General features: G+C 42.4%; 1 protein-coding gene across 4 annotated transcripts in view; it reads left to right on the top strand.

Moving 5' to 3' along the window:
• The window catches only part of spock3 (SPARC (osteonectin), cwcv and kazal like domains proteoglycan 3), a 518,883-nt gene that overhangs the window by 451,708 nt on the left and 41,779 nt on the right, over positions 1-25,396 (top strand). For all 4 annotated transcript variants that reach the window (XM_063046338.1, XM_063046336.1, XM_063046337.1 and 1 more), the window contains one exon: positions 23,013-23,234. In XM_063046338.1, the coding sequence (XP_062902408.1) occupies positions 23,013-23,234 (222 nt within the window). The remainder of the gene's footprint in view (positions 1-23,012; positions 23,235-25,396) is intronic.

Genomic DNA, 25,396 nt, shown 5'->3' with positions numbered 1-25,396 from the left:
CTTTCTTTCCTGGAATCATCCTTGTGAACCTACGCTGGACTCTCTCCAATACCAGCACATCTTTTCTAAGATGGGGGGCCCAAAACTGTTCACAGTACTCAAGGTGAGGCCTCACCAGTGCCTTATAAAGCCTCAGCATCACGTTCTTGCCCTTGTATTCTAGACCTTTTGAAATGAATACTAACATGCCATTTGCCTTCTTCGCCACTGACTCAATCTGCAAGTTAATCTTTAGGGTATTGTTGTGTATTTGTTGGTGGTGGCATTTTTGAGTTATCTGGGACAAGTTGTCAGAGGAAGTAACAGAAGCACAAGCACTTACACTGATTTCTTATCAATATCATGGAATGCCCTACGGTTTTGTAGCAGTTAGCGTATTTCTATTGCAATATCAACAACTCGGGTTCAATTCCACCGCTGTCTGTAAGGAATTCGTATGTTCTCCCAGTGGCCCCGTGGGTTTCTTTTAACGGTTGCTCTGGTTTCCTTGTACATTCAAAAGACATATGTATTAGTAGATTAACTAGTGGATTACACATAGTGTAATCGGATACTGCAGGCTTGTTTCGTTGAGCCACTTGTTACTGTGTTATATCTCTAAATAAATAAAAAAGCAATTTTAAAAAATCATGCAAAGCCCTTAATGACATAATGGAGATTAGAAAAATATTTGACTATGTAACCTGTCAATATTAATTAAATAGCACGAATTAGTTTAGATTAGAATATTTTGTATTTAAGAACAATCTTTGATATTCAGTTTTTGCAGTGTTTCTTCAAGGCTTAGCTTGTCATTCATTCAGAAGAATATCTCTTGTTAAAATCATGCTTACCCACACTTGTAGAATTATCAATATGTTTTCAATAAGATGAAAACTATTTACAGTGAAAATTGTATATCGTGAGCTGTAGATGGCTATAGATTAGAAGTGATGAAGAAATCTCAATTTTGATTTTGGTCTACCATGTTTATATACAATTAAAACTCCTTATTTTTCACTCTTTAAACAAACTTAATATGGTAATCTGATTTTTTTCATAATATTCTCTTGAAAAACTAATCAACATGTCTAAAATCATTCTTTAAGACTATTCCTTGTTTGTACATAGACATTCGAGAAGAACTCCGAGTTTGAAAAGGTCCATATTTGTTTTGATGATCAATACAAAATCTTTAGAAGTATAGTTTTAAATATGTAAGTTAGCTGTTCTATCAGTGACACAGAGAAAAGTTGCTAACATTCTTTACATAAAACATACCTGTATTTGATTACACTGTATGATGCTGAGGTACATCCTAAGATGCACTGGGACATGTCATCACTGATGATCATTGGGTGTTTTGTGTCTTTTAACACTAGACACCCTCATCTAAACGTCCTATCCAGAGTTGATAAGGCCACGGCTTGTGTCCGAGCAGCATTGGTCCACAGGTCACAGCATTTGATCCATAGCATCTGGAGGCTCACTCAGCAGCCTTGGTGACAGTCCTGATGATTCTTCATTGCAGTCCCGTAATGCCAAGGAGAGAGTAGGTTCTACAGAGCGAATAGCAGCAAAACCCCGACACACATCCTCCATCAGCTCACATCATGTTCTCTATCCCTGTCTCTGGCACTGCTCCACTAGCTCCTGGTATTTGGCTTTCTTGCACTCGAAAGTCTCCTCACTCTAGTCTTCCCACACTACTGTCAGTTCTACCATGACCACCTGCTTTGGGGTTTCTGACAGGATGACTGTGTCAGGCCTGAGTGAACTTTAATTGCTTAAGATTGATTTACAGTTGCCAGTCAGACTCCGTGGTGAGCAAACCTGCTAGTGATCTGGGCTGAGGCTGTGGTTGGTCTCCAGCTTTGACAGAGGCTATGGGCATTCTGATTTGGCGGAAGTGCTTTCTGTTGTTAATGGCCAAGGAGATATTTTCTGCCTCAGGTTGGAGGAACAACACCTTATATTCCGTCTGGGTAGCCTCCAACCTGATGGCAAGAACATTGACTTCTCAAACTTCCGCTAATGCCCACCTTCCCCTCGTACCCCATCTGTTATTTATTTATATACACACATCCTTTCTCTCTCTCTCTCTCTCTCTCTCCTTTTTCTCCCTCTGTCCCTCTGACTATACCCCTTGCCCATCCTCTGGGTTTTTTCTCCCCCTCCCCCTTTCTCTCTGGGCCTCCTGTCCCATGATCCTCTCATATCCCTTTTGTCAATCACCTGTCCAGCTCTTGGCTCCATCCCTCCCCCTCCTGTCTTCTCCTATCATTTTGGATCTCCCCCTCCCCCTCCCACTTTCAAATCTCTTACTATCTCTTCCTTCAGTTAGTCCTGATGAAGGGTCTCGGCCTGAAACGTCCACTGTACCTCTTCCTAGAGATGCTGCCTGGCCTGCTGCGTTCATCAGCAACTTTGATGTGTGTTGCTATTTTCTGCCTCTGCCTTCAGCACCTGGTTATGGCGCCAGCAGAAGAGGCCTTCTCGCAAAGCTTTTGAGCAGCTCCTGAGGATGTGTTCCACGGTCCATCTGCCAGGGCAGAGATTACATGATAGTGCCTCACTTTTTCTCCAAGTAGAATGGTTTGTTGAACTAAGCAGGTCATCATACACAGTCTGGATCATGAACTTGATGCATTGGAATTCTTTATAGATGAAATGATAATGAATTAAGCTTGGAGCTACACTCAGTGGCCACTTTATTAGGTACACCTGTACACCTTATTAATGCAAACATCTAATCAGTCAATCATGACAGCAACTCACTGCATAAAATAACACAGACTTGGTCAAGAGATACAGTTGTTGTTCAGACCAAACATCCGAATGGGTAAGAAATGTGACCTAGGTGACGTTGACCATGGAATGATTGTTGGTGCCAGATGGGGTGATTTGAAACTGGTGCTCCCCTGGGATTTTCACATAGAACAGTCCAGAATTTACAGAGAATGGTGCAAAAAAGAAACACATCCAGGGAGTGGCAATTCTTGTTAATGAGAAAGGTCAGAGGAGAATGGCCAGACTGGTTCAGGCTAACAGGAAGAGAACAGAAATTCAGATAACCATGCCTTACAACATTTGTGTGCAGAAGAACATCTCTGAACACACAACATGCCGAACCTCAAAATGGATGAGCTGCAGCAGCAAAAGAACTCACCAGGTTCTACTTTAGTGGCCCTTTGTTAGGTACACTTCTGTACCTGATCCAGTGGCCACTGATTGCACATTTAATGGACTTAAATTATTACGTTTCTCAAATAAAATCTCCATAGTAGACTTAAAGCCATCATAATTTCTAAAGCAATTAATCGCACTGGTAGCATCTACAACCACAGGGTTCAGTTACTGTTGAATATTATTTTACACTACATGTGTTAAAGACCGTTAAAGATGGCGCTGGTAACTGGCGACTTTGTGCGTGCTCTCCCAAGCAAACTGCCCTCTCCACTATCCTATACCCGAGAAACCCTTCTAAACCTCCAATCTAGCAAGATCAAGATCAACAGCACCCTGGCGAAGCTACTGATCCAGCTGGAGACCACTGCGCCAGAACTGCGTCTTAAACTCCGGACCGCACCTGGACCAGACCAACAAGGTGCACCACATTCCTGAAGACCCGCGATCTACTACCGTGCCGGAGTGCTTGGAGACACGGCCCATTCCGACCAGCACCTCTCCGGAGCAGACGACCACACAGGAGGGACGGCGGAGAACTCAAGGTGCCACAGACACTTCCCTGGAGCGACCACTGTAAAGCCCTGTTAGTGGCCATCCACAGTTATCGGAAGTGAGGCCTCCGCCGCCGACCTCAGAAATCGAGCCTGAGGCTCGGCTGGAGCGGAGGCCTCCGCCACCGTGACTCGGTTTACGGACTTGTTTCAGCAAGGAGCCCGGCCATCCGGGATTAAGTGTCAGCTTCAGGGCCCGACCCAATCGACAGCCAGGACTCCTGGCAGCTGGAAGTGGCAGCAGAGCCTTCCTCATCACTCTGCTCGACCCGGAGTGCCCAACGACGCGACTCGCCGATCGATTCCCACGGGACACGTCCACCAACATCAAAGAGCTGACAACAACACATTGCATCGATGGAGACCTGGAAAAATGCACTACTTACGGAGGAAGTGTGGGAGAAGAGCTGGGCTGCTGGTCAGATTGAAGCTGAAGGGCTTCAGGGTCCCTATGCCCACCATCCTACTAGCTAATGTGCAAGTCATAGAGAACAAGGTGGATGATCTTAAAGGGAGACTCACCTACTGCAGGGAGATGTAGAACTGCTGTGTATTCTGTTTCACCGAGACCTGGTTCTCCCCTGCCACCCCCGACTGTGCCATCCGACCGGATGGATTTTCGATCCATCGGATGGACCGCACGGCGTCTTTGGGCAAGACGAAGGGAGGTCATGTCTGCCTACTGATCAACACTGGCTGGTGCTCGGACACAGTGGCACTGACAACCTCCTGCAGCCTGGACCTGGAACACCGGTCGGTGAAGTGTTGTCCCTACTATCTGCCACAGGAATTCACCTTGGTTATACTGACAGCGGTCTACATTCCCCCCCAGGCGGACGTGGAGTGTGCTCTGAACATACTGTATACCAACATCAGTGAACTTGAGACCAGGTATCCGGAGGCTTTGCTCATTACAGCCGGGGACTTTAACCAGGCCAACCTCAGAAAGGTGCTGCCAAAGTTATACCAACATGTCTCCTGCCCTACTAGAACCAGAATATACTTGACCACTGCTACACAGCAGTCAGGGATGCCTATCATTCCGTCCCACGACCTCACTTCGGAAAATCGGACCATCAGGCCGTACTCCTCCTCCTGGCTTACAAACAGAAACTGAAGCAGGAGGTCACGGTGTCAAAAGTAGTGTCGCGTTGGACTGAGGAAACGGATGAGGTCCTCCATGACTGCTTTGAATCGGTGGACTGGTTAGTATTCAAGGACTCGGCAGCTAACCTCGATTGAGTATGCCTCAGCTGTCACGAACTTTATTTGGAAATGCACAGAGGACTGTGTGTCTCGCAAGATGATCCAGGTATTCCCTAACTGGAAACCTTGGATGAATTATGAGGTCAAGTCCCTTTTAAAGGCTAGAGCTGCGGCTTTTAGATCCGGGAATACCAGTCACTACACGCAATCCAGGCGTGAACTCCGGGAAGCCATTAAGGGCACCAAGAGACAATATCGAGCCAAGTTGGAAGCCCAGGCTAGTTTTAAGAAGGCAACGATAATCCCAGTGCCGAAGAAGAGCAAGGTGGCATGCCTGAATGACTATCGACGCGTGGCTCTGACATCAATTGCTATGAAGTGCTTCGAGAGATTGGTTATGGCGCACATCAACCACAGCCTACCGGTCAACCTGGACGCTTTGCAATTCGCCTACCGGAGCAACAGGTCAACAGCAGATACCATCTCTCTGGCCCTACATTCCTCCTTAGAACACCTGGAGAATAAAGGCACATATGTAAGGCTCCTTTTCATTGACTACAGCTCTGCCTTTAACACCATCATTCGAAATAAACTGATTCCTAAGCTCCGGAACTTGGGCCTTAGCACTCAGATCTGCAGCTGGATCTTCAACTTCCTCACAGACAGGACTCAGGCCGTAAAAATAGGGGACAAACTCTCCTCTACAATCACTCTGAGCACCGGTGCCCCATAAAGCTGTGTACTCAGCCCCCTGCTGTACTCACTGTACACCCATGATTGTGTAGCCGAGTTTCCATCAAACTCAATATATAAGTTTGCTGATGACACAACAATTGTAGGCCGTATCTTGGGTAATGATGAGTTTGAGTACAGAGAGGAAATTAAGAACCTGGTGGCATGGTGCAAAGACAATAACCTATCCCTCAACGTCAGCAAGACAAAGGAATTGGTTGTTGACTTCAGAAGGAGTAGCGGACCGCACGACCCAATTTACATTGGTGGTGCGCAAGTGGAACAGGTTAAAAGTTTTAAGTTCCTCGGGTTCAATATCACAAAGACCTGACTTGGTCCATCCAAGCAGAGTTCACTGCCAGCGCCTTTACTTCCTGAGAAAACTAAAGAAACTTGGCCTGTCCCCTAAAACCCTCACTAATTTTTATAGATGCAGGGTAGAAAGCATTCTTCTAGGGTGCATCACAACCTGGTATGGAAGTTGTCCTGTCCAAGACCAAAAGAAGCTGCAGAAGATCGTGAACACGGCACAGCACATCACACAATCCAATCCTCCATCCTTGAACTCACTTTACACCGCACGCTGTCGGAGCAGTGCTGCCAGGATAATCAAGGACACGACCCACCCAGTCAACACACTTTTCGTCCCTCTTCCCTCCGGGAGAAGGTTCAGGAGCTTGAAGACTCGTACGGCCAGATTTGGGAACAGCTTCTTTCCAACTGTGATAAGACTGCTGAACGGTTCCTGACCCAAATCTGGGCCATACCCTCCAAATATCCGGACCTGCCTCTCGGTTTTTTTGCACTAACTTACTTCCCATTTTTCTATTCTCTATTTATGATTTATAATTTAAATGTTTAATATTTACTATTTTTAACTGTTTTTAATATTTTTCATGTTTACTATTTGTAATCCAGGGAGTGTGAAGTGCAGAATCAAATATCGCTGTGATGATTGTACATTCTAGTACCAATTGTTTGGCGACAATAAAGTATAAAGTTATCGTAACCTTTGAATTCTTTGACCTAAATTTTTATTATGGTGGAGTATCTTTACTCTCGGTTTCATAGGGGTTCTTGTTCTTTCTAGAATCAATTTTTGGATTAAGTGAAATTGGGGGTATAAGTTGGCCAAGTAATGTAATCACCTCAGTTGTTTCATTTTGACTGAGAACATTTAATCTTGAATCTGTGATGTTATATGCTCAGGTGAGGAGCATTTTAATGCTCCCTGTTTTTTTGGTGGGCTCAAACCTGAATGTGCTTTTGTGATCCTGGCTCTGTCTTGTTCCTTCACTGTCTGAGCTTTTGTAGTGATAGAGTATTTGTCTTTACATACAGTAAGTAAGTAAGCTTAGCACACATTATCAGACCCTCATATTTGGAGTCTTGAGTGAAGCCACACACTAGCCCATCAGGATTCCTGATTTCACGTTAACAGAGACAGACTCCACAACATTTGATATTTAGACTATCTGGACTTCTTCAGATTTGTGTTTGAACATAATGTAGTTGGAGTTTTGAGAACAAATATTGCATGGATGTCCTTGATTCAACATGTCTGCTGCTTTTATGGACCCCGTACCTCTCCCCATCCATTTCTCCGATTATCATCTGCATTCCCTGCAAACAACCTTACAATCATGCTGCCTTTTCCAACAGATAAGAGTCAACTGTTTTCTGTATCTCTGAGGCTACTATGTCTAATCAAGCAAATGACTCCATTAAATGGTAGGTACGTTTGACTTGAAGATTGGACTCATAAGCCACTTGAGAGCCTATACGTAGATCAACAGAATGAAGACCATCATCCTCGACCTTGAGGGATAGCCAGGACAATGACAATTGACTTGGAAGCATTTGTTGCGGTTCCCTCTTACCCTAGATAATTTTATTCAGTATTTTTTCTATCTGAGTACTTGCAATTCAGTGAGATGAGTTTGATTTAATACTCAAGTTGTGCCTCTCCCTGCCTTGTTCATTCCTGACATTATCCCCTTTGATTCCACATTGCCTCTTTGGATTCCCACTTTCTTTCCACATTCATTCAGTTCTGGGAATGACCATTCTAGAAGCTACCCCTAAAGCAATCCACTCATGCAGTCTTCTCCATCTTAGCCTTCCTTGCCTGTTGATCCCCTTCATCCAGTTTTCCCTGTTTCTGAGCGGTGCCATAACAACAACCTCTCACTCAATGTCAATAAGACCAAGGAGCTTGATTATTGACTTCAGAAGAAGGAAACCGAAGATCCTTGAGTTGGTCTTCATTGGCCTTATTGACAGTAGTAGTAGTCGTCGTCATTGGAGGATCATAGGTGGAGAGAGTCAGCAATTTTAATTTCCTTACAGTTAATATTTCAGAGGACCTGTCCTGGGCTTGGCACTTAAGTGTACTTATGAAGAAAGCACAGAAGCATCTCTACTTTCTTAGGAGTTTGTAAATATCTGGCATGGTATCTAAAACTCTGACAAACTTCTATAGTTGTGTGGTGGAGGGTATAGTGACTGGTTACATCACAGCTTGGTGCGGAAACACGAATGCCCTTGACAGAAAATCATCCAAAAAGTGGTGGACATGGCCCAATCTATCACAGGTAAAGCTCTCCCCACCACTGAGCGCATCTACACAAAGCAGCATCCATCATCAAGGACTTCCACCACACAGGCCATGCTCTCTTCTCACTGCTGCCATCAGGAACCTCAGAACCCACGCCACCAGGCTGCAGAACAGTTATTACCCCTCAATCATCAGGCTCTCGAACCAGAGGGTATAACTTCACTCAACTTCACTTGCCCCATCACTGAACTGTTCCCACAACCCGTGGTCTCTCACTTTCAAAGACTTTTCATCTCAGGTTCTTGATATTTATTGCTTATTTGATATTATTATTGTAACCTCCTGGTAAGCCTCAGGCTCGCTCAGCTCGCTTTCGTCTAGGGGGAGCAGCCTTCGGCCCCACCAAACTGGGTAATCAAGTTTGTGTGGATGCTGTGTGATGTACCCCACCACGCCAAATAACAGACAGTACACCGTATGCGATTAAATTATTATGCTTTATAGATCCTACTGGAACTATGTAATTAATAGAGATACAATATAAAAGGAAAGTAAAAGGTACCAAACTTATCAAAGTTCAACCACTTCGTGCACAACCGTTGGAGCTCAATTAATGGAGTCTTCTTTCCACCATTCGATCCCCTCCGATCTTCTCGACCGGCCACCTGGGACCAACCACGATGGTCGACCGGAGCACGTCCAGCACGTCCTTCCTCTTCGGTTCTCCTCCCGAAAAGCCCTGGGCGTTGGACTCCCTCTTGGGTCCGATCCTCGCCCAGCTTACAGCATCTCTCATCACGGCTGCTCTCCCTGTCCCCATCGCGCCCCCTGCCCCAAAGCCCGTGAAAACAAAAGCTTACAGACACACAAGAAAGAATAACATCTATCCCAATTGGTTAGCAAATGAGTACAATTCTTGTTATCAGTAATTATAACCCAAACATGCTGCTACTGTTAACTCAGAGAAGCCATTTTATTATAACATAACAAAGAAGCCATTTTATTAGCCTTAACAGTAACATAAAAGAAGAAACCCCTTATATTATTATTATTATTATTGTTATTACTGGTATTATTATTTGTTTTGTATTTGCACTTTGTGGTCTCATGGACATTGGTTGTTTGTCCATCCTATTAGTTGAGGTCTTTCATTGATTCTATTGTGTTCCAGTATAACAAACCATTGACAACGAAATGTTAAAGCACGTAGCAAATGCAGTGGATACGGTCAAATGCAACACATCAGGACCAGTACATTTTGGCCCAAATAAGTAGCTGCCCTAATTAGTGGAAGTTGTGTGGAAATTGTTGAAATAAAAAACGTACAAACTACTGTTTAATCGAGTAATAATTTATGTATTTATATGAAATGCCAAACAAATTAGAACACTACCATTACCTCTACAGTATTCAAACTGTATTCATTTCTAATCATTATTGACAGAGGTATTCATCTGCTGTGTTCTTCTGATTGACTGTAAATGAGCAAAAACAGCACAGATACCTCATGCAGATAATAGACTGCCTTCATACAATGTTTTAGATAATTGCATTTTCCAAATCTACATTTTTATTGTAACATTCAAGATGATTGTAGATCCCTTTGTAATTCCTAACTCGTTGAAGTAGTTGAAATCATTTCACTTTCACTCCCAGCCATTTCTGGCATCTCCAAGCCTGAATGCTTGTAATCGCAGTGAGTGAAACATTTCCTAATTACCTTGCTGCTTATTTCGTGCCAACTATCAGTGACAAAAATCACTGCTTTTTGAACACAAACACATGCAACTGATGCTATTTTTTTAAAAAAATGATCACTCTAAGCATGGAGTTGTGTCCGACGCAAGTGCACACGACTGATGCAAGTTAGAAACTGCTCACAACAGTCTTCTGTGCCAGTTTAGTAGCACAGTGTTCCAAATAAACAAAGGGAAACCCAGCTATTTTCTCAATTTAGTTTTTGTTCTGATATCATATAAGTTGCTGCCCTGATTAACCAATGTCCTAATAAAAGGGAAACCACTTGTTTATGCACATTCAGTTGTCTGCATGTCATACTGAATGTGTTGAAAGTGCTATAGATTAAAACAAGCTATCAAAATATGCTTTTCATGCATGACTTTGGTTTAGCAATTATCATTTGTAACCTGTTCAGAGAAATCAGTAAGTGTGATGAGAACTTATTCTTCAGCACGAGAATGTACAGAAAAGCATATTAACAATTCAGTGAGTATCCTGTCATTAATTGTATAACACTAACAATACCCTGCAAAGGACTTGTAGAAAGGAAGCTCCTGGTACTGTCGAGTGCATCAACAGAGTTTACAGAAACTGGAAGCTCATCTTGTTCAAACCTGTTAAAGTGACTCAATACTGTTATTTGCTTAGCTAGCAAAGTCTTAAGATTGAGGTGTGTATGTGAATGGTGCACAGGGTAGAATCTTCTAAAACCCTACCATGCAGATAAGGCATGATTTTCATTGGAAAACCAGAGTCAGTTTGTCCATTGAAACAATATAGCCACAATGCCTATTCAGGAATATGAAATATAAGTTTATTCAATGAACATGTTCCACCTAATTTAACTACTTCACTTCTGATGGATCAGGTCATTTCCATGTGTTTAGGTACTGAAAAGAAAGGAATACCTATGCCAAAAGTGGTAGGATAACGATCATTCATCATCATTTTAGAACAAATAAAACAATTAGCAGTGTTATAATTTAAAACTTGTTTGGAAGATGATGTTCCGAAGCTGTAACCATGTGAGCTGCTCAACATGTGAGGTGACAGTGGTGAATGCGACCTGCTTGATTACTGGGGTGTGTGATACGTTTGAACAGATATGGGCCAAACACAGACAAATGGCCCTAGCTTGTATGAAAGACCTGGCTCTATACTCTATGATTGTGCAGATCTCCGTGGAGCAGGAGTACTCAGTAATCATGAGCTATATATTTTAATGTCAGATTGGTAGCAGCTGCCATTACTCTAGTGGGTTTGCCACCCTTACAGGCTTTCCAAAGGTTCTAGCTGTCAACATGCTGCAGACTTCCATTCACAACCTGAAGTACTTCATTAATTGCAATGAATTCCATCTTTTGGGGTGCAGTTGAGGGGTGATGTGATTCCTTTGTTTACAGTCAATCACAGCTGTAACTTTCAGGGACAACATTGAACAGATGAATGGATATTGTGGGGTGATGGCAAACTTCTGACTTCCATATACATGTTTTGTCCAGCCTCTGCAGCTGAGTGTAAGCACAGTGAAGGCACAGTGCTATCACAGTTGGTCGCTGAGATGGGCTGCTATTTTCACCCAACAGGTTATCCTGTTTCATTAGCTGCTTACTGTCTAGTTTAATAAAGAGGCAAGCAGAGCCTTTGCCAGAGGGCCCCGGCAAGAGGAGGAGCAGGAAGCAAAGGGAGGGTAAATAATCATTAGTGCACACTGTCAACAGACCCAACACCAACGGAAAAAACAAAAGGGAGGCCTTCCTGAGCACTCTGTTAGAGACAATTTAATAGTCCACAGATTCTCAAGATAAATATGCACTGAATCCCAGACCACCCTCAGACTTTGTAAGATACCAGATAGGAGAGAAGATACAATTGCGTTACAGGCAAGGGTTATTTATACCATCTTAAAGAATCTTCAGTGTTGTTCTGTTTTCTCCCACAGACCTTGTTTGCACTGACTATTGAGAAATGTCCTTGAAAGTGCAGGGACACTCATTAAATGAACACAAGAGATTTCTATCCAAGTGTGCAATCTTGTAGTTGAAGATCTGGACAGGTGAAAATGACAGCACATCTCAGAGTGGTGTAGGCTGCAAAAATCGCATTTTGAGGAGACCAACCGTGGTAGTTCATTATGGTATACTTGTATCTGGCTTAAGGATTTAGACGCAAACATTGCAAGAATGTTTTCATAATGCTATTAGTTTCAGCTTGATATCAACCCCTTTTGATTCCTTCTCTAATGGCTCCATTAATGCTCCTAACTTTCCAGGCAGACTGGGCACATCACACCTGCTGTTCTTAATGGACTCTCCGAACATTATCAATATCTCGTGGCAAACACCTTTTAGTATAAGCTACTCTTGCTTTCAATAGCCCAGTATTCTTAGAGGCTTGTGGTTAACAGTCAATTTCACGACTTAATTCACAGCCAATAAGATGTGACCTAACTGCATTATCAACGTTCTGTTAGATTAAATGACACAATGATTAAATGGTGATACTTTTAGTTGTAGAATGTGAATCAGTGTGTGGTATCTGAAGCTTCTGCTTCTCAAGGTTGTGTTTAAAAGGTCATCTCTGGTCGGTTCTGCTTATAGCATATAACCGATAACTGAGTGCCTGACCCTTTTATGAGGAGAGCCCCTGAATGATGAAACTGAGGGTGAAGACACTCTTGTCAGTCATGGATTATTAATTTTAAGAATTTAAGTTCCATTACTAAACAATACAAATACCCTCTGAGAATGGGATGTGAACCTTCATGACTTTTATTTCTCTTGATGTCAAAATTGATCTTCAAGGTTCTTTTCTGTTTTAGGATACTCTCTGCTTTAATATTAGGTATCTATTGCTACCTTAATATTGGTACATTGTTTCTATTACACAAACTGCAAAGAAACATTTACTGATGGGAACATACATCAAAGTTGCTGGTGAACGCAGCAGGTCAAGCAGCATCTGTAGGAAGAGGTGCAGTCGACGTTTCAGGCCGAGACGGGAGTTTCTTTGTCCATTGGAGACAAAGGGTTAGATCCAGCATAGAAGAGTTTACATTTCTGTGTCATGCAATTGAAAACAGTTTTGCCTCTCCCAGTTACTGGGCGTGGCTACTCTAGACATGGCCTTGATTTTGATTATCACAAAAGCATATGGGACCTGTCTGTCAATGATTAATCACTTCTATCCATAATTATACTTTATCGCAGGTGCTGCGCCTCATATTTTGTGTTAAAATCCACATAAACAGTGAATTAGTCCATTTCTTTTGAGCATCTCCATACATTGTTCTGTAATTGTTTCCTATTCTTAGTGCTGTTTAAGTAAGTGTTTTATTCAGAGTAAACATGAACTATTATTTATTATAATGTGAACATATATGGCTTTACATTTAAATCAACATTAAATAAAACTTAATGTGTGAATTTATTTTGTGAAGCATAGTGCTTCCTTGCTGTGCTTACCATTCATTTTAGGCTTTGATGTTCTAGGGCTATTGTTATGATGCACTCCCAGTGGTTGGAATCCGGTTGTTTATGGTAAAGGAAGCTGTTATCTTTATTATATGTCCATGATGAGCTTTTTCTCCCTGGGAGGACCAGGTTCTGTCACTGAATCTAAAAGATGCTGCATGTTGACAGTGACTCACACAGAACTACATATCAGCAGAGTAGTAATAACACACTCCTGGCTTGGCACAGCCTTCTATGAGGCATGAGAGAAACACCTATTTATTCTTAGTTATCCTGTCCATTTGCCCTGACAGGCAACAGGTTTCACTGTATTCACAAGCTTTATAGTTTTCTTTCTCCTACTGTCATACTCTAGCCCACTATTGCCAGATGCCTCCCTGGTGAAATATTTATCTCAGATACGTGTTCTGTCCTTCAACTCAGTAGGAAATGTTGTAGAATGATCTCCATTGTCACAGCAGCTACAGTTTCTTCATCCTCAATGTCCTCCTCCATCTCCAGCTACTTCTCCCCCTCCTCGTTACTCCCTGTACAGTGACAATAGCCTGCCAGTACTCTGTACCTGGTCCCGTTGTGAAGCGTACTTTCGACAGAGAGGTAATTTCATCAGGAGAAAGGGAGTGAGCAGTGTGGACAGATGAAGAGACTTGCATACCATAATTCTTCAGCTAAGAGCAAATTCCATAGAAACACAAGAGATTCTGCATATGCTGAAAACCTTGAGCAACACACAATATGCTAGAGAAACTTAAGTCAGGCAGCATTTATGAGGGAAATAAACAGTCAATGTTTCAAGTCCAGCCCCTTCATCAAAAATAGATGAAGGTATGAGTTGTAGAGCTGTCTGCCATTTGAGGTCTTGTTTTGAAGATGGGTGCTCCTGCATAAGAGTTGCCTACTCTCCTAGCAGCTAATGTCCTAGACAGCTTCCTGCATCTTCACTCCCACCCTTTCGTCAGCCTTCTGCCAGCATCACCATCCCAGCACAAAGAATGCCAGTATATACCACGAGAAAGATTTTAAGTCCGAGAAATGGCTTCACTGTCTTACCTCTAATTTCACACACACACCAGTTATTAATAAGTAATGTGTATAGTCAATCCAGATGAAGGGTTTCAAACCAAAACACCCGCCATCCCTTTCCTTCGTATATGCTGCCTGACTCAGAGTATATACTTTATAATTTATACTTTATTGTCGCCAAACAATTGGTACTAGAACGTACAATCATCACAGCGATATTTGATTCTGCGCTTCCTGCTCCCTAGATTACAAATATTAAATATTAAAAATGTTTAAAATAGTTTAAATTAGTAAATATTAAAAATTTAAATTATAAATCATAAATAGAAAATAGAAAACTGGAAAGTAAGTTAGTGCAAAAAAACCGAGAGGCAGGTCCGGATATTTGGAGAGTACAGCCCAGGTCCAGGTCAGGATCCGTTCAGCAGTCTTATCACAGTTGGAAAGAAGCTGTTCCCAAATCTGGCCGTACGAGTCTTCAAGCTCCTGAGCCTTCTCCCAGAGGGAAGAGGGATGAAAAGTGTGTTGGCTGGGTGGGTCGTGTTCTTGATTATCCTGGCAGCACTGCTCCGACAACGTGCGGTGTAAAGTGAGTCCGTGGATGGAAGATTGGTTTGTGTGATCTGCTGTGCTGTGTTCATGATCTTCTGCAGCTTCTTTCCATCTTGGACAGGACAGCTTCCATACCAGGTTGTGATGCACCCTAGAAGAATGCTTTCTATGGTGCATCTATAAAAATTAGTGAGGGTTTTAGGGGACGGGCCAAATTTCTTTAGTTTTTTCGGGAAGTAAAGGCGCTGGTGGGCCCTCTTGGCAGTGAACTCTGCTTGGTTGGACCAAGTCAGGTCATTTGTGATATTGACCTGGAGGAACTTAAAGCTTTTAACCTGTTCCACTTGCGCACCACCAATGTAAATTGGGTTGTGCAGTCCGCTACTCCTTCTGAAGTCAACAACCAATTCCTTTATCTTGCTGACATTGAGGGATAGGTTATTGTCTTTGCACCATGCCACCAGGTTCTTAATTTCCTCTCTGTACTCAAACTCATCATTACCCGAGATACAGCCTACAATTGTTGTGTCATCAGCAAACTTATATATTGAGTTTGATGGAAACTTGGTTACACAATCATGGGTGTACAGTGAGTACAGCAGGGGGCTGAGTACACAGCCTTGTGGGGCACCGGTGCTCAGAGTGATTGTAGAGGAGAGTTTGTCCCCTATTGTTACAGCCTGGGTCCTGTCTGTGAGGAAGTTGAAGGTCCAGCTGCAGATCTGAGTGCTAAGGCCCAGGTTCTGGAGCTTAGGAATCACTTTATTTGGGATGATGGTATTAAAGGCAAAGCTGTAGTCAGTGAAAAGGCCTTACGTATGCGTCTTTATTCTCCAGGTGTTCTAAGGAGGAATGTAGGGCCAGAGAGATGGCATCTGCCGTTGACCTGTTGCTCCGGTAGGCGAATTGCAAAGCGTCGAGGTTGACCAGTAGGCTTTGGTTGATGTGTGCCAAAACCAATCTCTCGAACCACTTCATAGCAATTGATGTCAGAGCCACAGGTTGATAGTCATTCAGGTATGCCACCTTGCTCTTCTTCGGCATTGGGATTATCGTTGCCTTCTTAAAACAGAGGGGATCTTAGACTGAAGCACGGAGCAGTTGAAGATGTCAGCAAGCGCTCTAACTAGCTCACTTGCACAGGCCTGGAGAACCCGTCCTGGGACGCCATCTGGGCCCGTCGCCTTCTTTGGATTTATTTTCAGGACGGCCCTTCTGAAGTCCTCCTCAGTGACGATGAATCTCGATGCCACCAGGTCCGGTTCATCCAGAGGGAGCGGGACGCTCCTCTTCTGTTCGAATCTTGCATAGAGTACGTTAACTTCGTCAGGAAGAGAAAGCGCCACAGTTATTGATATTCCCAGCCTTTTCTTTGCGCCCAGTGATCTCATTGAGACCCTGCCATAGTCTACTGCAGCGCTCCCCAACCACCGGGCCGCGGACCGGTACCAGGCCGCAGAGCATGCGTTACTGGGCCGCGAGGAAATGATATGATTTGGCGATATGAGTCAGCTGCACCTTTCCTCATTCCCTGTCACGCCCACTGTTGAGCTACTATGCACGCAGGGTCATTACGCATGAATCATCTATGTCAGTGCGGGAAGGAGATCAACTCCTCGAGCTTGCAAATGACAGCGGGCTGCAAGGTATGTTTGACATAACATCTCTGCTGGCATTCTGGATCAAAGTCAAGGCTAAATATCCTGAGATAGCCATGAAAGCACCGAAAACTTTGCTTCCATTTCTAACATATCTCTGCAATGAATGCAACGAAAACTAAACTGGACATAAGGAACCCCCTTCAAGTATCGCTGTCTCCTGCCACCCCTCGATAGGACCATTTTGAGCCCAGGGCTCCCACTGATTCAGCGATATTGGTGCGTTGCAATGATTTTATATGTTCATACGGGGAAAATATGTGCTGTGTGTTCAATATCCAAACATTACTTAAAATGTTATGATGCTATTGACTTATATAACCATATAACAATTACAGCACGGAAACAGGCCATCTCTGCCCTTCTAGTCCGTGCCGAACGCTACTCTCACCTCATCCCACTGACTTGCACTCAGCCCAGAACCCTCCATTCCTTTCCTGTCCATATACCTATCCAATTTAACTTTAAATGATAATATCAAAACTGCTTCTGCCACTTCTACTGGAAGTTTGTTCAACACTTACTTGAAGCTCCCCTGTCCTCCCCTGATAATTGACTGATCACTGTATTCATGCGAGGAAAATATGCGCTGTGTGTTTAATATTAAATTTGTTAGATAAACCCTTTTAGAAACGAAATTGAGTGTATTAGTCACTTATCGCCTATATTCCGGTCGCGTTTAACATTCCCCCACCCCCCGAACAGAATCGGCAAAAACAATTTGTAGCAAAAGAATCGGCACGTGTGTGTATGCGCAAGTCACACATGCGCACTGGTGCCCGCGCAAGGCTTCATGGTCATTGTAGTCTTTCAGGGGGTAAACCCAACGTATTGGACTGCTACTCTTGTCCGTTGGCAACCCTACCCACGCACCCCCCCCCCCCCCGGGTCGGCCTGTCCGCAAGAATATTGTCAATATGAAACCGGTCCGCAGTGCAAAAAAGGTTGGGGACCCCTGGTCTACTGGTGGCATCCCTTTGGTTAGCTTGGGCTTCCAACTTGGCTCGATATTGCCTCTTGGCGCCCTTAATGGCTTTCCGGAGTTCACACCTGGATTCCGCCTAGCAACTGGTATCCCCGGACTTAAAAGCCGCAGCTCTAGCCTTTAAAAGGGACTTGACCTCATAATTCATCCAAGGTTTCCGGTTAGGGAATACCCAGATCGTCTTGCGAGACACACAGTCCTCCGTGCATTTCCAAATAAAGTCCGTGACAGCTGAGGCATACTCATTGAGATTAGCTGCCGAGTCCTTGAATTACTAACCAGTCTACCGATTCGAAGTAGTCACGGAGGACCTCATCCATTTCATCCATCCAACGTGACACTACTTTTGACACTGTGACCTCCTGCTTCAGTTGCTGTTTGTAAGCCAGGAGGATGGTCTGATTTTCCAGAGTGAGGTCGTGGGATGGAACGGTAGGCATCCTTGACTGCTATGTAGCAGTGGTCAAGTATATTCGGGCTTCTAGTGGGGCAGGAGACATGTTGGTATAACTTTGGCAGCACCTTTCTGAGGTTGGCCTGGTTAAAGTCCCCAGCTGTAATGAGCAAAGCCTCCGGATACCTGGTCTCAAGTTCACTGATGTTGGCATACAGTATGTTCAGAGCACACTCCACGTCTGCCTGGGGGGGAAATGTAGACCGCTGTCAGTATGACCGAGGTGAATTCCCGTGGCAGTTAGTAGGGACGACACTTCACCAACCGGTGTTCCAGGTCCAGGCTGCAGTAGGTTGTCAGTGCTACTGTGTCCGAGCACTAGCCAGTGTTGATCAGTAGGCAGACATGACCTCCCTTCGTCTTGCCCAAAGACGCCGTGCGGTCCATCCGATGGATCAAAAATCCATCTGGTCGGATGGCAGAGTCGGGGGTGGCAGGGGAGAACCAGGTCTCGGTGAAACAGAATACACAGCAGTTCTACATCTCCCTGCAGTAGGTGAGTCTCCCTTTAAGATCATCCACCTTGTTCTCTATGGGTTGCACATTAGCTCGTAGGATGGTGGGCATAGGGACCCTGAAGCCCCTCAGCTTCAATCTGAGCAGCAGCCCAGCTCTTCTCCCACACTTCCTCCGTAAGTAGTGCATCTTTCCAGGTCTCCATCGATGCAATGTGTTGTTGTCAGCTCTTTGATGTTGGTGGACGTGTCCCGCAGGAATCGATCGGCTGGTCGCGTTGTCATGTGCTCCGGGTCGGGCCGAGTAACGGGGGAGGCTCCGCTGCCACTTCCAGCTGCCAGGGGCCCGGGCTGTCAGTTGGGTGGTGCCCCGAAGCCGACACTTAATCCCGGATGGCCGGGCTCCTTACTGAAACAATATACACTCAATGGCCACTTTATTAGGTACACCTACTCGTTAATGCAAATATCTAATCAGCCAATCACGTAGCAAATACTTTATATATTAAAGCATGCAGACATGGTCAAGAGGATCAATTGTTTTCAGACCAAACATCAGAATGGGGAAGAAATGTATTCCAAGTAACTTTGACCGTGGAATGCTTATTGGTTCCAGACAGAGTAGTTTGAGTATCTCAGAAACTTCTGATCTCCTGGGATTTTCATGCACAGCAGCCTCTAGAGTTTACAGAGAATGGTGCGATAAACATCCAGTTCTGTGGGAAAAAGTGCCTTGTTAATGAGAGAGGTCAGAGGAGAATGGCCATTCTGGTTCAAGCTGATAGGAAGATAACAATAATTCAAATAACCACACGTTACAACAAAGAAGAGAAAATGTGCAGATGCTGGAAATCCAAGCAACACACACAAAATGCTGGAGAAATTTTCAGCAGGCCAGTTAGCATCTATGGAAAAGAGTACTATGGATGGGCTAAAATCAGCAGAGGACCACAAACATACACTCAGTGATCATTTTATTAGGTACAAGAGTTAACCTAAAAAAGTGGCCACAGAGTGTATATGTTGGGCAGTTTTGCTTAAAGCCTCAAGCTCTAGTCTCAATGCTGAGTGACTAAATGCTGTCAAATGTAAAATAAGAAGGAAATGTCATGTACAAAGGCCTCAGCATTGAAAAAGAGACTGCCAGCCAACATGGAGAAGATTGTTTACCAACACAAAATAATCCTTCTCTTCCCTAAAGCTCATAGAAAGAAAATTATAGCTAGCAGAATTTGGGGCCTTCCTTATCTGATGAATGAGGTGATGGGTATTTCTGCTCTTTGCCTAGATGAGAATAGAAAAAAATTTACTAGAATTAGAACATGATCCCAAAGAAAGTAGTTGAATCTATTTATCCTTTTAGAATGTAGCTATGGTTGATTAAAAAATATGATTGTACATCGAAGAACAAATAATCCATGAATTTGGAGATTCCTAGGAAAGTAAGTGAAGAAAATAGAGGCAGAATACCTACCAGCTGCTTAAGCTTACTTCATGATTGAAGAATATATTGTCTGATCCTGTTCCTTGTCAATTTTACTAATTCCTGTCTTGATCCTCTTCATGTCCAAATTTGTCTATTTCAGCCTTGAAATATGCACAACTGAAAGCCAAGATTTTGAGGCTTTTGTCTTTTCATAGGACAAGCTGGAAGTCAATATATTGAATTTTAATTCTCTGGCTCCAAGCCAAGTATTCATCCAGATTATGGAGATCTTAAAATGCATCCGTACTGCAAATAAGAGAGCATGAAACTCAGCAAGATTATCTTAGTTTTGTATTCTAGCCTTTATACAGGGGTTGACATACCATGTAATTTCAAATTGCTTGATTAAACGCCATTTTCCCAGTCCTTGCTCAGTTCTTTACTGTTACGAAGAGAGGCAAGGTAACTGTTGGGTATTGGAAGGAAGGAGGTAAAGATTACAAGGGGTGGGGGGTATGGAAGCAAGGATTGATGTTTTGTTGAATGTTTCCTCCTTTAAGGGAATAAATAAGGAATTTATCTAATCTCACTGCAGGTTTGGTGAACCAATTTTGGGCTAAGGAAAAATGGTTTCTGAAAGAGAATTTGCCTAATCTTCCATCCCATAATTTTAATCCCATCTCCACAGATTACTACATCACACTTTAAATTTGGGTCACAGCACTGTTCAAGGTTTAAAAGGTCAAAATTGAAAGTAAAATTTATTATCAGAGTACATGTTACCATATACAATTTTGAGATTCTTATTCTGCAGGCATCAAATCTATAGAAAGTAACTGTAAATAGGATCTGTAAATTGTAAACAAACTGTGCAAAGGTAGAGAATAAATAAATAGCAATAAATAATGATCATAAAATAACGAGATAAAAGAGTTCTTATATGATAGTAGTTACCCTCTTTTGTTCAAAAGCCTGATAGTTGAAGGGTTGTAATTGTTCTTGAACCTGGTGATGTGAGTCCTGAGGTATCTGTACCTTCTGCCTGATGGCAGCAGTGAGAAAAGAGCATGGCCTGGATAGTGAGGATATTTCAGACGTCCCACCCTGCAAAAACTCATTTCAGGGAGGTCTCAACTTCATAGCAGTCTGTGTCAATGAATTTGTTAATTTTGCAAGACATCAGATTCACAGAGACAGCTGACCTCTGAATTCTGTCTTAATGTGCCATGTTCACAATAGCTGCTGTCTTGGTTGACAAGCAGGCATAGTTTTTTGCTATTTCTGAATCGGGAAACATTTTCCTGAATAGCTTGCCTGTGTGCTTACACACCTGGAATGGCAGGTTATGCTCAACGTTGAAAGATGTAAAGTACACCTCAGCTCTAGTGACCTTCTCTGTCAGACTTTGGTTTTCTGCTGAAAAGAACTGTGAAATACTTGAGCAGCCTTCCCTGTGCTTAGCCTCCCTAATATGTTGTGTTCCTAAAAGAAATAAAGGCATAAGGTGTATCCTTATTACTGGTGTGCGCCGCTTAACGTCCATTCGGACAACGTCTGATCGCATATACGTCCGTAGTCACACACACATATTGCCTGCAATAGTCGGGATCAGAACTTACTTTTTTACATCGAAATGGGGGATTTTAAATGAATGCTTTAGAAGTTCTATATCTTCAGGTTCAAGTTTATTGTCATCTGTTGATTGTCCACAAACAAAACAACCTTTGTCTGGACCACCGGCGTAGCCACAATACATATATCATGCACACCACTTAAAACAATATATTACCACATTATTTAATAAATTGTAATTCAAAACACATATAAAGTGTGCAGCACAGGTAAACAGTTCGCTGTCCTAATGACGAGAACTCGGTGGTGGATGGGTATTTATTAAAATCTGTTTTTCTTCTGAAAACGGCTATGCTTAAACCCAGCCCATTGCGGACTTCGATGTACCTGTAAGTGGAAGTATTTCAGGGGAAAAACCACGAAAAATTTGCTTTCTGCGATCGCGTTTTTAAAAATGTCTTTGCGGACCTTTTTGGAATTTCACTCCAATTTAAACCCCGCTCTAATCCCCTTTAAATCGACTGTAAAGCCCGCCCACAGAGAAAACTGATAGGTCTACTTAGCGCAAAGGGAGACCAATCAGGATGCTCTCTCTGTCACTCACGCTCTCTTTCTCCCTCCCTCCCTCTCCCTCTCCCCCTCCCTCCCTCCCCTTCTCTTCCTCTCACTCACTCATTTTCAAAAAAATCGATTTCTGGGATATTGTATATAATTTGCGGGCATCAGGGAGCCACTGTCGATATGCAGGAGACTCCTGAAACTTCCGGGAGAGGTGGGATGTCTGATATTTGATGATGGATGCTGCTTTTTTAGGCAACATTTCACGTAGATGTTCTCAATGGTTGGGAAGGTCTTACCCGTGATGTACTGGGCCAAATCCACTACCTTTTGTAGGATTTTCTGCTCAGAGGCATTGGTGTTCCCATACCAGGCCATAATGCAGCCAGTCAGCATATTTTCCACCTCACATCTATAGAAGTTTGTCAAGGTTTTGGATGACATGCCAAATCTCTGCAGATTCCCAAGGAAGTAGAGACACTGTCATGTTTTCTTCGCAATTATATTTATATAATGGGTCCAGGACAGGTCTTCTGCAATAGTGACAACCAGGAATTTAAAGTTACTGACCCTCTCCATCTCTAATCCTCTGATGATTACTGGCTAATGGACCAAGGAAGGCTACAGTCAGTTCCTTGGTCTTATTGACATTGAGTAAGAGGTATTGTTAGATATTGTGCTCCTAAATTTCATCATCTTGGAAAGTACTTGAAAACAAGTTACATATAAGTAGCATATTTTAAAACTAAGCAATGGTTTGATATTAATTATATCTCTTTGTATATTACAAGGGATCATTTGAATATTTTAATTGATACATAATTGTCATTAATGTGAATATAATATTAATTCCAAAATAATAACTCTTTCACTAAACATTGCTTGCCTTTCCTGTTCTTTAGGATTTGACACTAGCATTCTTCCCATTTGCAAGGACTCACTTGGGTGGATGTTTAACAGACTGGACACAAACTATGACCTATTACTTGATCAGTCAGAGCTGGGAAGCATTTACTTTGATAACCATGACTTATGCATGAAACCATTTTTCAACTCATGTGACACATACAGAGATGGTCGCATTTCCAACAATGAGTGGTGCTACTGCTTTCAGAGACATCAAGGTAAGCTCTGGCAAAGTTCTTAGTGTAATGGTGGTAACCATAGTTTCTCAAGCCCTGCTGAATTTGTAAATGAACTTTTATTATTTTGTCTCCATTAAGAGCAAAGCTTTTCATGTTTCTCTCATTTTGATTTCCCTGTTGTTATCGCTCAATGTTGCAATTTAATTGCTCATTGTTGATGGATATTTTTAGTAATTAGTTACAAAATTTTGTAAAAATTTTGTCTTTGGTGATAATTTCCAATTTAAAATTGTAAATAATTTGATGTTTTTCCTTTGTTTTATGTATGATATAGAAGCTTTGCTTATATCACTGTTTAATTGGCTGCTCTGTGAAGGATAATCATCCATTAAATTAAAATCACAGTGCACAGTTCCCATTATACAGTAAAATTAAGATTAATAGTAAATAACAAAATTGCATGAATGAAGTTAATTACTTTTGAGTTTTTTATTGTTCTGAGGAATCTTGTTTTTCGTGAAAGTTCCTGTGATGAGATTTGATTAAAATGGGTGTGCTATATGCACATACTGCATGTTAACTATTTTATCTATATATTGTACATTCTGAGGAATGCTCATGAGATCTGAAAATTTTAGGTGTCTCAGTTTTTCTTCTCCACAGATGCTGACGAACCTCTTGATCTTTTCTGTTCTGCTAAATAATCCTTCATTTTATTATGTAACTACTCTGTACTCATCGAATGTTAATTTTAAAGGAAGGAAAATTGATTACCATTCTCTTCATACAATGCACAGATTTAGCAAATTTGTTCAAAAGAAGAATTGTTACAAAAATGAGAAGTATGAACTTGGGCCAAGGGTTTACCGTGAGCAGCAAAACAATAACACTTGCTAGTAATGTCAGAAGTCCTTCAAGTCCTGACAACTACTCTGCAAAAAAAAATCTATGTTCCTGATTCTGTTTAGTGTTAAGTGTCATTCGAAGTGATCCTTGATGTCCAGCAGCTGATACAACTTCAAGTGGGATGAAAACTGATCACATTAAAAAAAATCCCATGACTGAAAAATGAAGAAGCAATTTCTAATTAAATGTTAAATCATTACACCAATTGCAATTATAACAATTACATACATTTGATTAAAATAGAAGCAGAAATGAATATTTAAAAAGAAATGCTGTATATAGTGAAATATGTAAAGAAATCATCACTACATACGTTAATTGTTTGTCAGATTATTAGCTAAGCAGTAATTATGACTTAATATGTTGTTAATAAGTCACATAACTGAAGCCCATATCTCAGAGTGACTTCTTTGCTAGGACAGAAATTGATGGTAAAATTTACCCCACATTCTGGGCTGTCCCAGCACAGCCTTTGCTTGGTTGAGGAGGCGGCTATTTTCAGATCAGGACACAGAACCTATTAAAAAACTAATGGTCTACCAAATAACAGAGAACTTTCTCCCATGTGGTACAGAGGAGGCATCTCAAAACTTTGGAAAAATACTGCCAGTGTTATTCATGGACAAACTTCAAATTCACAAGAAAGACAAGTGAACCAAAGACATTATTTTTTTAATCCAAAGCCAATATTCTCAGTGTCAAAGTCCTGGTTCCAATATGTTGGACGAGTCATGTTGTTTGCATACGCACTATCACGCTTCTGTAATAAATGTTCCATTCCAAGCTCTGTCATGATAAGAGATAACCAGGCAGATGGAGGAAAAGATTCAAGGATGTACTCAGTCTCCTTGAAGAACTGCAGCACCCCTACTTGCTCCTGGGAACCTGTGGAACATTCGAAGTATTGAAGGAGCACTCAGGATGATATGACGAACTCCAGGTCATGCAGACAAAAGTCCTGTAAGGCAACTAAAGAAGTGCACTGTCTCTTAAACTACCCTCCATATCACCCACCTCCCGTCCATTTATAGGGTACAATATTTGGCTCATTAGCAACCTCAACCCTACCAATTCAGAGTGGAAGCTGGTTATCATTGATCTTGAGGGACTGTCTAAGAAGAAGAGTGCATGCAGCACAGCACGAAGAAGAGTTGAATAGCTGAGGGCAACTGAGATTTCTGAGTGAAGCTAGTGTCTTGAAATCCTGAAGTTACACTTTGTTTCACCGAATCATGCAGACAAACACTAATCATTTTCTCATCAGCCTTACTGTAGAATCTGGGCGAAGATATCAA

This window comes from Mobula hypostoma, chromosome 4 (genome assembly GCF_963921235.1).
Source record: "Mobula hypostoma chromosome 4, sMobHyp1.1, whole genome shotgun sequence".
In the NCBI taxonomy this organism is placed as follows: Eukaryota; Metazoa; Chordata; class Chondrichthyes; order Myliobatiformes; family Myliobatidae; genus Mobula; species Mobula hypostoma.
This window is presented reverse-complemented; position numbering and strand designations above follow the sequence as displayed.